This window comes from Jaculus jaculus, chromosome X (assembly GCF_020740685.1).
Source record: "Jaculus jaculus isolate mJacJac1 chromosome X, mJacJac1.mat.Y.cur, whole genome shotgun sequence".
Classification (NCBI taxonomy): Eukaryota; Metazoa; Chordata; class Mammalia; order Rodentia; family Dipodidae; genus Jaculus; species Jaculus jaculus.
In genome coordinates this window covers 126,014,469-126,028,984 of record NC_059125.1, presented here as the reverse complement: position 1 = coordinate 126,028,984, position 14,516 = coordinate 126,014,469, and the positions used below count along the sequence as shown (strand labels likewise).

The following is a 14,516-nucleotide window of genomic DNA, read 5'->3' as shown; positions in this document are numbered from 1 at the left end:
AAGGCCTCACCGGAGGATTTGTTGTACAGTTTCTCACATCCTCTCTTCCAAGGTGTATAGGTTTTGGGTGACTCCAGGCACAAGCTAGGAAGTGGAAAAAAAATCCAGGGTTATCTGGGGACCAGAGAGCTCTCACAGAGTGCAAGAACACCCTCCCATAGCCCATAGGGTGAGCATCCTTTGAAACATACCATGCCGGCCAACTCTACTTGAGGATAAAAATAATCACATTTCATGGGAAATCAGGCTGAATTGGATGGCACCCTGGGTCACAATCAAAGAAACCAGTTTCATCGGCAAGTGATTGTCACTTTTGGATGGGTTTTAGTGCTCATTATAACATTTTTTTCCCCCTTTTAGTCTAATTGGGTCTTTTCAGGGTCTAGTGAAGTAGAAAAATTGTGTGTAAATTAAATTTTTGTAATCAAATTTTCTTTGAAATGCTCTAGAGGATCTCGCTAAATAATCACCTCACCTTAATTTTAGCCTTCTTTAAATCTAATTATATATATGGTTTACTTAAATTCAAGGTCCACTTGTACCATTTCTTACAATTCAAAAATTCTGCTTATCACTAGGCTCATTTTACATGTAAGACAGCAATCTTAGGCAGACACCATCACCTGGCGGGGAAAGGTGGACTAGCACCTAAAGAGCTCCTACTATGTGCCAGATATGGAAGTCAGTAACTCAGAGGTGGGCATAATGCTGTGTACCTACCATCCTTAGCATGTAGGAGGCAGAAGCAGAAGGATCGGGAATTCAAGGTCAGTTTTGACTATGTAGCATGTCCAGATCCAGACTGGGCTATGTAAGACCCTGTCTGAAAAACAATACAAAGAAGATGAACTAAGCAGTTTAACTACTGAATTGTGTGCCACATTACACTGTTGAGCTTAACAAAGGCTCCATGTACAACAGTGGTCCCACTTGTTTCCCCAATTACTCTTGGTTTCAGTCGGGGCCCTGGTGAGGTGTGATGGGCTGACTCTCTCCTCAGGATCTGTGTTCATCTTTCCTTCCCTGGGAGGTGTGGCCCGGTTAGGTGGATGCCATCTTGACCAGAAGTCTCCTCATTTTGGGTTTTTAAAGTATATTCCATGATGTTATAAGACAAAACAAAAAAAGTTGCTATATGGGCTGGGTGTGGTGGCGCATGCCTTTAATCCCAGCACTTGAGAGGCAGAGGTAGGAGGATCGCCATGAGTTCAAAGCTACCCTGAGACTAACATAGTGAATTCCAGGTCAGCCTGGACCAGAGTGAGACCCTACCTTGACAAACCAAGAAATTTAAAAAAAAATTGCCTAATGGTATATTTCTCAGAATGTGTTTCCATTTCAAGAAGATACATGACTGTGTCTCATTTGCTGCCTGCAACAACCCTATAGAAGTATATGCTATCATTCACTTTCTACCGTGGAGGAAGCCAAAGCCCTGGTAGGGTTAGCAACTTCTTCAAGTTTTGCCACAGTGAATTACTGGTGGAATAAGGATCTCAGCCTATGTTATCTGAATAGAAATAAGAGAGGGGACACTGGAGGTCTAGTTTGGTGGTAGTGGAATTGGGCAGAGCTAGAAAAGCCCTTGGTTCAATTCTCAGGACCACAAAAGAAATAGCATTACCCTTTCCATCTTTTCACTAGGCCAAGCATAGGAGGTGGCCTTGGAAGTTGGGGGGTGGTGTGCAACAGAAGGGACAGCGTGTGGAGATCTAGTTTCCAAGTTGGTTTGCACACTAAACCAAGTGTGACTGTAAAAGAACCGCCCAATATTCATTGGGCAAATGTTTCCTAAGTGTCCATTGTACGCAAGGCACTGGGCTAAGTCCTCTTAGCTTTGGACTTGTGTAAAAGAGAGGGCTGGGTTGCAGATTCTTTCTTCTCTGAAAGTTGCAGTGACCTCTGACAGTCCTTCCTTCCAACTCCTACCTTTTAGGAGGAATTTCCCTATATGGACATGGGGTCCTGAATACAAGGAGATGCTACACTTTTGCCTTGTGCTATTGCTGGAATAAGGGTGGCTGGAGTATAACGCCACGAATGCCTTGCCTGCTTATCTTAGTTTTATAAACTCAAGGGGGGAGAGGAAGCCCACACCCTTGATTTAAGAAAATCAACACCTATTTATTTATTTATTTATTTTGATTTTGCGAGGTAGGGTCTCACTGTAGCCCAAGCTGACCTGGAATTCACTATGGAGTCTCAGGGTGGCCTTGAACTCACGGCGATCCTCCTACCTCTGCCTCCCGAGTGCTGGGATTAAAGGTGTGCGCCACCACGCCCGGCTTAACACCTATTTCTATAGGAATAGATCTCCAGCAAAATCTCAGTACTATGATGTCGACAATAGAATGCAGGTCCTAACTCCCTCTGGACACTGGATTAATGAGCAGGAGCCTGCTGACATCAAGGGAGAGAGTCTTCCCTCACACTAGAGGAAGACTGGGAGGCTGCACTGGCTACCTAGCTGAGGATAAACGGGGCACCGGAGAGGTAACATAACACTCTCCCTTTGACTGAACTCTAGATTTGCTCCTCAAGCTCTTCTCTTGAGAAGACCTCAGACTTGGCCTCATGCTACCGTCCTGTCCTTGCTGGGCCTATCCTGTTAATTCAGTTTAGAACAACCACCCTTCTCATTTGACCACTTCCAAGAGCTGAGCAGATTCCGTATTCACACCCCCCCCCCTTCATATCTGATTACTGCAGCCTGCCTTCAGCCAGAATCCTGTTAGGTCAGTTTTTTTCAAGATCCTCTTACCTTTAACCCTCAAGGATTCCTCTTCGAAACTTTCTGTGCCCCGAGATCCTCCCTCACCCCCCGAAACTCCTCACTGGGTATAAATCCCCAGAGCTCTTGTCTGTGTTCAGAGTTGAGCTTTCTTGTCTCCACTTCTGCAAAATCCCTACTGTAGTCCTCTTGAATAAAACCTCCCTTACCCTTCTATACAATCAAAACCAAAATCAAATAATTTTGTCATGGAATGGAAAGGTGCGAAACCAGACTTGCCCACAGCCATGAAGACCCTGCAGGCACCTTTTCCTCAAGACCAAGCAAAAGAGAAAGAAGAGAAAAAAAGACAAGCTGGGTCCCAGCCCTCACTCCAGCGTTTTTCGTGCCTGGGGGGGGGGTGGGTGGTGGTGGTGGGGGGGAGCCAGAGCTGCTCTCCAGGAGAAGCTGGGGTACACATACCACAGAGAAAGACAAGCCAGGGGCAGCAGCCCCAGTGCGCCTGGGCCATGGGATCTCCAGATGCCACTGGCGAGTGGATGAGAGGGACAGGGACAGGGCTGTTCCTCTGGCCGCTTCCTCAGGGCCTTTCCTGGGCAGGAGCAGACAGGAGTGTGGACGAGGATGAGATGTTTCAGAAGGTTCTGGGAGCCCCAGTAGGCACAGGAAACTTGGGCTACCTTCAGTGACTTCCTGTGGCTGCGAGAAGGGTGTGAGCCCGCCCCTGGGCAGAGTCCAAAGCTTCCCAAGACTGAGGAGCGACAGCTGTTCTCAATTAGCCTGCTTCTCCCGCCCGGCCGGCGGAGCTCTGCGCTGGGCCATTCTTGAATTCTCTCCCCCTCCGTCCAACAAGCTGTTTCCCATTAGCGCTCTCACATCAAGCTCTAGGCAGAGAGAGCCCTTGGGATAGATATTTACTTCTCCTTCGCTCCTCCTCTCAACTGGCCTGCCCCCAAATAAGCCAATGTCTATGTTGTCTTTATTTCTCTTTCTCCCTCTCTCCTCTCTCTCTCTCTCTCTCTCTCTCTCTCTCTCTCTCCCTGCAGCCGCCCCCTCCCCGCGCTCCAGTGCGCGCCTCAGCGAAATTGGTTGCAGCTGGACAGCTGCAGAGTCGCTTTTGTATAGCCTGGGTTCCTCCAGAGAGTCCATGCTGCAAGGTGCCACTGGCCCTTCCCTTGTGACCCCGCGAGTTCTGTTCAGCTGAGTCCGAGCTGCCTAGGGACATTGACCCCTGGGAGGAATTGAAGGTCCAAAGGTACCTCAATTTGGAAGGATCGGGAGATGCCACTGACATGGGAAGAAGACACAGAAGGAGGAGTTTGGGGGTTCTGAAAAGGGAAAGTTAGTGAATTGGAGATGCTCTTTTGCATAGCTTCTAGAACATAGATTTGGCCCTGCAGTGTAGATCATTTACAGCATGTTTCCCTGGTAGGGAAGCAGAGATCAGTGCACATGCACACACATGTACATACCCCCCCAAAAAACACAGTCTTTACACACCTTCCCCTCAGCTTTGTCAGGGGGCTCGTGCCTCATCAGTTCCTTTTGATTTTTGTTTATATTTTTTTTTAGAGATAGGGTCTCACTCTAGCCCAGGCTGACCTATAGCTCACTCTAGTCCCAGGGTGGCCTCAAACTCACCGTTATCCTCCTGCCTCTGCCTCCCAAGCGCTGGGATCAAAGACGTGAGCCCTCACGCCCAGAAACGTCAGACTAGTTCTAAGGCAGTTTCCAGGAATGCTTTCTAGAAACTATCAGCCTCTGTGAGCACAGCAAGGAATTCCTACAACTGACAAATAGAGTCAATGGTTCACCTAACCTGCTGGGCAGAGGCACACTGCCCATTCCTTTTCGATTTTAACTATTTTTTTAAAATAAATTTTTTTGTTTGTTTTTGTTTTTTCAAGGTAGGGTCTCACTCTGGCCTAGGCTGACCTGGAATTCACTATGGAGTCTCAGGGTGGCCTCGAACTCACGGCGATCCTCCTATCTCTGCCTCCCAAGTGCTGAGATTGAAAGGCGTCAGCCACCATGCCCGGCATTTTAGTCAGTGCTCAGCATAGTATTCATGGCCTCACACATGACCAGTAAGCGTTCTACATTTGTAGCCTATGTTTCTTGAGGCAATTTTATTATGTAGCCCAGTCTGGCCTAGAACTTTCAGTCCTTCTGCCTCAGCCTCCTGAGTCCTAGGATTATAGGTATAGGCCATAATACCAGCTTTAATTTGATTTGATTTTTTTTTTTTTTTTGGTTGTTTGAGGTAGGGTCTCACTTTGGCCCAGGCTGACCTGGAATTAGCTATGTAGTCTCAGGGTGGCCTCAAACTCATGGTGATCCTCCTACCTCTGCCCACTTTGGCCCAGGCTGACCTGGAATTAGCTATGTAGTCTCAGGGTGGCCTCAAACTCATGGTGATCCTCCTACCTCTGCCTCCCAAGTGCTGGGGTTAAAGGCATGCGCCACCACGCCTGGATAGATTTGATTCTTTTAAAAATGTTTATTTATTTATTTGAAAGACAGCTACAGATAGATAGAGAGAATATGGATATGCCAAGGCCGCTTGCCACTGCGAAGGAACTCAGACGCATGTGCCACTTTGTGTGTCTGACTTTACTGGGTACTGGGGAATTGAACCTGGGTCAACAGGCTTTGCAAAGCAAGCCCCTTTGACATCTAAGCCATCTCCCCAGCCTTTTGCTTTGATGCTTATTGCATGTGTAGGTGTGTGTTGTACATGTATGTATGCATGTTCATATACATGTGGGTGCACATATGCAAGTGAGGGCCAGAGGTCAACACTGGGTATCTTCCTCTATCATGCTCCACCTTATTCTTGGTGTGTGTGGTGTGCATGAGTGTGTGCGTGTTTGCATGTGTGTGAGCACATATGTGGTTTCAGGTGTGTGTGCATATGTGCATGCATATGGATGCCACGGTTGATGTAGGTGTTTTTCTCAGTTATTATTCACCTTATTTGTTGAGCCATGGTCTCTCACTTGAACCCAGAGCTTGCTCATTATTTTTGTTTTTGTTTTCAAGTTAGGGTCTCGTTCTAGCCCAGGCTGACCTGGAATTCACTCTGTAGTCTCAGGGTGGCCTTGAACTCATGGTGATCCTGCTACCTCTGCCTCCCAAGTGCTGGGATTAAAAGTGTGCGCCACCATGTGTGACTACCCAGAGCTTGCTCATTCTTATAGTCTAGCTAGTCAGCTTGCTACAGGGGTCCTGTGTCTCTGTCTTCCGAGTGCTGGGATTTTTTAAAAAAAATTGTTTATTTATTTGAGAGCAACAGACAGAGAAACAGGCAGATAGAGAGAGAGAGAGCGAGAATGGGTGTCCCAGGGCCTCCAGCCACTGCAAATGAACTCCAGATGCATGCTCCCCCTTATGCATCTGGCTAACATGGGTCCTGGGGAATAGAGCCTCGAACCGGGGTCCTTAGGCTTCACAGGCAAGCGCTTAACCGCTAAGCCATCTCTAAGCCCGAGTGCTGGGATTTTAGGCAGGCTTTCATACTTTTATATTAACATGGATGCTGGGGATCCCAACTTAGGTCCTCACTCTTTGTTTTTATTTATTTATTTGAGGGGGGAAGGGAGGGAGGGGGGAGGGAGGGGGAGAGAATGGGCACACCAGGGCCTCTAGCCACTGCAAATGAACTCCAGACGCATGTGCCACCTTGTGCATCTGGTTTACATGGGTTCTGGGGAATCAAACCTGGGTCCTTAGGCTTCACCAGGCAAGTGCCTTAGCCACTAAGCCATCTCTCCATCTCAGGTCCTCACTCTTGTATGGCACTGAGTCATCTCCCTAGCCCCTCCAGCTTATTCTTTGAGACAAGGTCTCTCACTGAACCCGGAGTTCACCTATTGAGCCACACTAGCTCATGAGTGAGGCCTGAATCCCATCTCTGCCTCCCCAGTGCTCAGAGTACAGACTCATGCCACCAAGTACACCATAGATGTAGATGCTGGACATTCATACTCAGGTCTTTGTGCTTGTGCAGAAAGCACTTTACCCACTGAGCCAATTCCCCAGAGTCCAATAGTTTGAGACAGAATTTCACTGTTGTAGCCCAGTATGGTCTTAAATTTCTGATTCTCCTGCCCCAGCCTCCTGAGTATTAGAATTAGAGATGTGGAACATCACACCCAGCTTTGATCTGTTTTTTTTTTTTATAATTTTTATTTATTTATTTATTTATTTATTTATTTATTTATTTGAGAGCGACAGACACAGAGAGAAAGATAGAGGAAGAGAGAGAGAATGGGTGCGCCAGGGCTTCCAGCCTCTGCAAACGAACTCCAGATGCGTGCGCCCCCTTGTGCATCTGGCTAATGTGGGACCTGGGGAACCGATCCTCGAACCGGGGTCCTTAGGCTTCACAGGCAAGCGCTTAACCGCTAAGCCATCTCTCCAGCCCTGATCTGTTTTTTTTTTTTTGTGTGTGTGTGTGTGTGCATGCATGTTCATATGTATATGCACACTCATGTATGTGTGGGTGTGTGTGCATTTATGCATGTTGAAGCCAGAGGTTTGCACTGGATATCATCCTCTATTATTCTTCACCTTATTTTTTTGATTTTTTTTTTTCAAGGTAGGGTCTCACTCTAGCCCAGGCTGACCTGGAATTCACTATGGAGTCTCAGGATGGCCTTGAACTCACGACAATCCTCCTACCTCTGCCTCTAGAGTGCTGGGATTGAAGGTGTGCACCACCATGCCTGGCTCACCTTATTTTCTTGAGGCAGGGTCTCTCATTGAATCCAGAGCTCACTGATTGCACTAATCTACTTATTCAGCAAGCCCCAGTGATTTTCCTACCTGTCTCCTCAGTTCTGGGATTACAGGCATGCACTACGATGTTTAGGTCTTTTTTTGCTTTGTTTTGTTTTTCAAGGTAGGGTTTCACTCTAGTCCAGGCTGACCTGGAATTCACTATGTAGTCTTAGGGTAGCCTTGAACTCACAGAGCTCCTCCTACCTCTACCTCCCGAGTGCTGGGATTAAAGGCTTGCACCACCATGTCCGGCTCATGCTTAGCTTTTATGTGGGCGCTAGAATCTGAATTAAGGTCCTCATGTTTGTGTGGCAAGCACTTTACCCAATGAGCCATCTCTCCAGCCCTTTGATCTTATTTTTAAGGTCAAAGATCTTATTTACTTTTTGTTTATATGCACAGTAAGTTTAAGGCAACTTTCAACAATCTGTTTAAGAAAGATGGAGTAGCCTGGTGTGATGGTTGATACCTTTAATAATCCCAGCACTGGGGAGGCAGAGGTAGGAGGATCACAGTGAGTTCAAGGCCATCCTGAGACTAGATAGTGAATTCCAAGGTTAGCCTGGTAGAGTGGGACGCTACCTCAAAAATACAAAATAAGGGCTAGAGAGATAGTTTAGCAGTTAAGTCGCTTGCCTGCAAAGCCAAAGGACCCTGGTTCATCTCCTCAGGGCCCAGGTAAGCCAGATGCACAATGGGGTGCATGCATCTGGAGTTCATTTGTGGTGGCTGGAGTCCTTGGTACACCCATTCTCTCTCTCTCTCTCTCTGTTTACCTGCCTATTTCTGTATCACTCTCTCTCAAATAAATAAATAAAATATTAAAATATATCTCAAACTAAAAAAAAGATAAAATAAGCAATTTTGTAGAGGGAAAAAGGCCTGCTTGGGGCTTCTTGACAGGGCAGAATCAAAAAAAAAGATGAGATGGGGAGGTAATATGATGGAGAATGGAATTTCAAATGGGAAAGTGTGGGGGTGGGGAGGGAGGGAATTACCATGGGATATATTTTATAATCATGGAAAATGTTAATAAAAACTTAAAAAAAAAGTGAGGAAGCCTTGTGACCCATACCTTTAGCAAAAAAAAAAAAAAAAAAAAGTTTTCGGGTCCTTAAGAAGCGGCTAGAACATGCGTGACAGAGAGCAAAGAGCAAATGCTTTGTAAGGGTTTGTGAAGTGAATGTATGACCAGAAGCAAAGCAAGTCTCATCTGCACCTTGTCCTCTGCTGAAATGGCAGTTACTGTGACGCCAAAGCTCAGTGGGCTCAGAGCCTTGAAAGCAAGCAAATGACACAGACACCTTGCCCCCCTCCACCCCATCTTCTGAACTCTGCCCTGGGATAGTCTCCATGTAGTACTTGGCCCTGTACTTCCATCCCCTGAGACCTTGCCTTGGCCCTAGTGCTGAGCATGACCTCACCTGCCGCGCTCTCAGCTCCTCCCTAGCTCCTTATCACAAAACCACTGTTTTTACTCTCATCATTTTGGGGACTTGACCTTAAGTTGGCAACAGGCCTATAGTGGAAAGCACTGATCCAGGATGGGCAGGGTTGATAGCCTAGGGTTCTCGTATCAAACTTGCTTAGAGACCCATGAGTCACTACAGTCTCACTGTGGCCGACATAGGCAGTTCATTTTGGTCTGTTGCATGCTGTATCTAAGTACTGCCTAGGGGCCAAATGCTGAAATTGGAGAAGTTGCTTTTCAGGGTCGTTCCTCATCATGTTTCCTGAGCCCACCCCAGGCTTATCATTGCTGGCCTGGGTCTGCCCTTTCTTGGCACCAATGGCTGCCTACCTTTCATTTATGAGTGCAGGCATCTGAGGGGGAGCAGAAGTTGGGGTGGATGTTAGCAGTAGAAGCGTCCAAACAGTACTGCAGGCAGTGGTCACAGGGTGAACTGGGGGTCCTGGGCAGATGACAGGCAATGAAATAAAGAACAGCCTGCAGGAGCACTGGTAGCCAGTACTATGCCCTGGAATAGCCTGTGATGGAAAGTGGGAACCCCATGGAACTCTGAGCATTGTGCACCCCCCTCATGCTGAGGAACCCATGAAAAGAGATCCGAGATCTTGCAGCTCTTCAGGTGGAAAGGAGGACCTCTGAGGTAGTACGTTTCAGCTCGAACTGTTAATGTGATCTCAGCGGCTGGTGGAAGGGAGCGCTTTGACCTTGCAAACATAGCAGGTGAGTGTAGCTGCCAATCCCTTCACATTCTTCCATGGTTTGTTTGTTTGTTTCTTTCTTTCTTTGAGAGCGACAGACACAGAGAGAAAGACAGATAGAGGGAGAGAGAGAGAATGGGCGCGCCAGGGCTTCCAGCCTCTGCAAATGAACTCCAGATGCGTGCGCCCCCTTGTGCATCTGGCTAACGTGGGACCTGGGGAACCGAGGCTCGAACCGGGGTCCTTAGGCTTCACAGGCAAGCGCTTAACCGCTAAGCCATCTCTCCAGCCCTCTTCCATGGTTTCTTAACCATGCTAGGATGCAAGCAGGGTTCTCAATGGAGAAGGGCAGATTGGCTTGGAGAAGGATAACTGCTTTGCTGAGATCGAAGCTGACCTCTTGGCAAAGCTGGGACTCAAATATGGGTCAGGAAGACTTTGAATCCCATGTTCTTCTGTCCGTGTCACCCTATGTCAAGTTCCTCCTGCTTCCCGCTGTCCACAGTTTAGAAGTGGATCTCTGCAGCCAAATGGTCAAAGCTTTCCTCCCTGACATGTTCCACTTCTCATTATATTATTTTATAAAACTTTTTTGTTTATTTTTATTTATTTATTTGAGAGTGATGGTCAGACAGAGAGAGAAAGAGGCAGATAGACAGAGAATGGGTGCGCCAGGGCCTCCAGCCACTGCAAACGAACTCCAGATGCATGTTCCACCTTGTGCATCTGGCTAACGTGGGACCTGGGGAACCGAGCCTCAAACCAAGGTCCTTAGGCTTCACAGGCAAGCACTTAACCACTAAGCCATCTCTCCAGCTCCTCATTTATTCTTGTTCACATCCTCTGTATTCAACAGAGTCTAGCTCAAATGGCCCGTCTTTCACTAACACCTGACCACCTCAAATTCATCCTTCCATTTCTGGGATCACTGTTAACATTTTGTCTGAGCTGGGCTTAGAGGCACATGCCTGTGATCCTAGCACTTGGAAGGTGGTGGTACTAGAATCAGGAGCTCAAGGTCATGCTCAGCTACATAGCAGTTCAAGGCATGCCTAAAGCACATGAGACCTTGTTATCAATATGAGGCTGGGGAGATGGCTCAGGAGATAAAGTGTTCACCACTCAAGCAGGAGTGTTCAGGTTCAATGCTCAGACCCCTAAGTAAAAACACAGGAGCTGTTGCAGGCTTCTGTCATCCCAGAATGTTGACAGTGAGGTAGGAAGCATATAAAGAAGAATTTCCCAAAAGCTTGTAGCAAGCACAGCAAAGAACAACAGCAGAGTGAGATCCAGAGAGCGAAACCATGCCTCAAATGATGGGGTAAGACAAAGATCCATCTGAACGTTTTCCTCTGACTCCCCCCCCATACACTCACACATATACACAAACATGCTCCCCAGGCACCCAGTGAAAAAATATTAAAAATGGGGTCTGAGGAGATGTTTTTTTAAATATTTTTATTTATTTATTTGAGAGCAACAGAGAGAGAAAGAGGCAGTTAGAGAGAGAGAGAGAGAGAGAGAGAGAGAGAGAGAGAGAGAGAGAGAGAGAGAATGGGTGCACCACCTTGTGCATCTGGCTAACGTGGGTCCTGGGGAATTGAGCCTTGAACTGGGGTCCTTAGGCTTCACAGGCAAGCGCTTAACCACTGAGCCATCTCTCCAGCCCTGAGGAGATGCTTTTGTTGGTAAAGCATTTGCTGTGCAAACAGGAGGACCTGTATCCATGTAAAATGCCTGGTTTGGTATTGGACACCTATAATCCCAGCACTGGGAGGCAGAGGCAGAGGCAGGAAGCTCCCTGAGTCTTCTGGATAGCTTGTCTAGCTGAATGGGTGAGTTGGTTGAGTGACAGACCATATCTGAAACATAAAGTGGGAAAAGGATGGTGGAAAACATTTGACTTTGACTCTGTCCTCCATACACACACACACACACACACACACACACACACACACACACGCATGTGTATCTGAACACACAGATGCACCCACCCACATACATATAAATACATATGCAAGAAAGAAAAAGATAAGAAACAAAAATCAGAAAACACTTTGAGCATTTAAAAAGCCTTGTATTGCTGGGCGTGGTGGCGCACGCCTTTAATCCCAGCACTCGGGAGGCAGAAGGAGGAGGATCGCCGTGAGTTCGAGGCCACCCTGAGACTCCATAGTAAATTCCAGGTCAGCCTGGGCTAGAGTGAGACCCTACTTCGAAAAATCAAAAGAAAAAAATATATATAAATAACTAAAAGAAAATAAATAAATAAAAAAAAATAAAGCCTTGTATTAACCCCATGCTTTCTTGATTTTTCCTAAGTCATCTATGCCTGAGGGGAGGGCATCTTGCTTTTATATAACTTTGGGTCCATTCAGGACAGACTCCGGCACAGTGGGAATTAACGTGAGTTTGTTGAATGGACACAGAAACTAAATAATATGTGGTCACGCTTCCCCATCTCTCTCCTGAAAGGAACATTCTAGGTAAGTTCCCCCCTCTCCCCCATGGTAGGACCTCCCTCTAGCCCATGCTGACCTGTAATTTACTATGTAGCCTCAGGCTGGCATTGAACTCACAGAGCTCCTCCTACAGTCAGCCTCCTGAGTTCTGGGATTAAAGGTGTGTACCATCACACACCCTGAAAAAGCAATATTCTGTTCTAAATGAGGGTGGGGTGGTGGAGTTTTAGCCCCAGAAAGTTCTCCCATCACACCTGCTTCACTCTGACAAAGAGCTACTTTGAAATGGGCATGGTAGTTCGGGATTGTAATTCAAATACTTGGCAGAGTGAGGCAGATAGTTAGAGAGAGAGAGAGAGAGAGAGAGAGAGAGAGAGAGCGAATGGGCGCGCCAGGGCCTCCAGCCACTGCAAAGGAACTCCAGACACGTGCGCCCCCTTGTGCATCTGGCTAACGTGGGTCCTGGGGAATCGAACCTCGAACCGGGGTCCTTAGGCTTTACAGGCAAGCGCTTAACTGCTAAGCCATCTCTCCAGCCCCAAATGTACTTTTGTGTGCAAAAGTGTGTGTGTGTGTGTGTGTGTGAGAGAGAGAGAGAGAGAGAGAGACAGAGAGAGAGACAGAGAGAGAGAGAGAGACAGAGACAGAGACAGAGAGAGAGAGAGAGAGAGAGAGAGAGGGAGGGAGGGAGTAGGGTAGTCAAAGGGGAGGAAGCAAGAGTTCATTCCATGGAAGTTGATCTTTGGTGTTAAGTAGCCCATAACTTTACCCACTCAGGCAGCTGGGTATCAGGGTAAAAGGCTCCCATCCCCTCAGGGCGAGTGTTGTGGGTCCCTTTGCTGTGGCTCATAGATCCAGTGGTTTGTTCCTCTGTAGCTGCTCTCAGCTGCCCATGGCTTTTTGCTCCTCTTTCTCCTGAACTAAGTCAGTTTTGGCCAGGCACTTAGTGAGACACTGGGTATGGTTGGAGCCCTGTGCAGGACAGTTAGTTGGGTTCACATCTCTGGGTACATACTGAGTCAGATCCTGAGTCCCTGCTGAGTTCTGTGTTCAGCCAGGCATGTCACAAACCTGTGCTGTCACCTCAAGGGCTTTACCCTGCATAAGGACACATGGATAGAGCACTACTGGGGCTTGCCAAGGTTCAGGGTGGTTCCCTACAGCCTCCCTTTGGTGGCCTTTCGGCACTTTCCCAGCCCTCTGTCCTCCTCGGTAGTCTGATCGCTTTACTTCTCAGCCGTCCTTCAACTCTTTCCATCATCTCCATTCTGTCCCCACCACCCTTCTATCTGTCCCTCTTCCAAGGTTCCCTCTAGAATAAGACTGCTTGTTCTTTTCTGTCTGCTTGGAATGCACTCTTTCTGCCTAATTTGGCCTTGTGAATTCCTCCTTCAAGCGACACCTCGTGTCACTTGGTCTGGAAGTCTTCCCTGACTATCTGGCTAGGTTGACCCTGTCGGGCTTCTTACTGCCTTTGTCACAGATCCTGCCATCTGCCTCCCAACACTTCGGCCTCTCCACTACACACATGTACACCACAATCCTGGGTGACATCAGAATTCCTGTCTATGGGGCTGGAGAGATGGCTTAGTGGTTGGGCGCTTGCCTATGAAGCCTAAGGACCCCGGTTCGAGGCTCGGTTCCCCAGGTCCCACGTTAGCCAGATGCACAAGGGGGCGCACGCATCTGGAGTTCGTTTGCAGAGGCTGGAAGCCCTGGCGCGCCCATTCTCTCTATCTGCCTCTTTCTCTGTTGCTCTCAAATTAATAAATAAAAACAAACAAAAAATCTTATTTTAAACAATTCCTGTCTATGACCTATCTGACATTTTTCAGTTCAAAGCTCCCCAATTGACAGTTCTTTCTTCTTTGCACCTCTTCAGCACCTCCAACTCCCCACAGGAGTTTGAGCCTTGCCATTGCCCGAGATTTTCCTCTGTCGTTCTGAAATCCAGCCTCTTATTTTCTAGGCATATCCTCCTGTCCTGTCAATAAGCCTTTCTCTCTCTCAATCTTCCAACACCTCAGTTTCCACTATAATGATATTTTTTTTATGTCTTACCTATGCTGTTCATCTCCATTTATCAGCATCTTCGGTACTCGATTCACTTCCTATTTGGTCCAAACTACATTTCCCCTCATCTCAAACCATGTAACTCCCAACGCATGTGACTCTCCTGTTCATTTGTTCTTCTGGTCAACCTCCATTTCTGTGTATGTTCCACCCCAGAGCATATGGTATTTCTACTTAACAGGAATGGTTTTCTTCCCTCCCAGAAATTACCATGGTTCATTTCATGCTGCTTTCTGTTCAAGTACTGCCTTTGCAGAGAGGCCTTTCCCCACTACAGTGCTCAAACAGTACTTCTATCA

General features: G+C 47.3%; 1 protein-coding gene across 2 annotated transcripts in view; it reads right to left on the bottom strand.

The window, feature by feature from the left end:
- The window catches only part of Xpnpep2 (X-prolyl aminopeptidase 2), a 32,584-nt gene extending 29,027 nt beyond the window's left edge, over positions 1-3,557 (bottom strand). Inside the window, exons 1-2 of one of the 2 annotated variants that reach the window (XM_045140835.1) lie at positions 3,194-3,557; positions 11-84 (exon numbers count right to left, since the gene is read on the bottom strand). In XM_045140835.1, the coding sequence (XP_044996770.1) occupies positions 11-84; positions 3,194-3,242 (123 nt within the window). In that variant the 5' untranslated portion in view covers positions 3,243-3,557. The remainder of the gene's footprint in view (positions 1-10; positions 85-3,193) is intronic. The other variant, XM_004653953.2, reaches the window with a different exon arrangement.
- Positions 3,558-14,516: the final 10,959 nt, after the last annotated feature.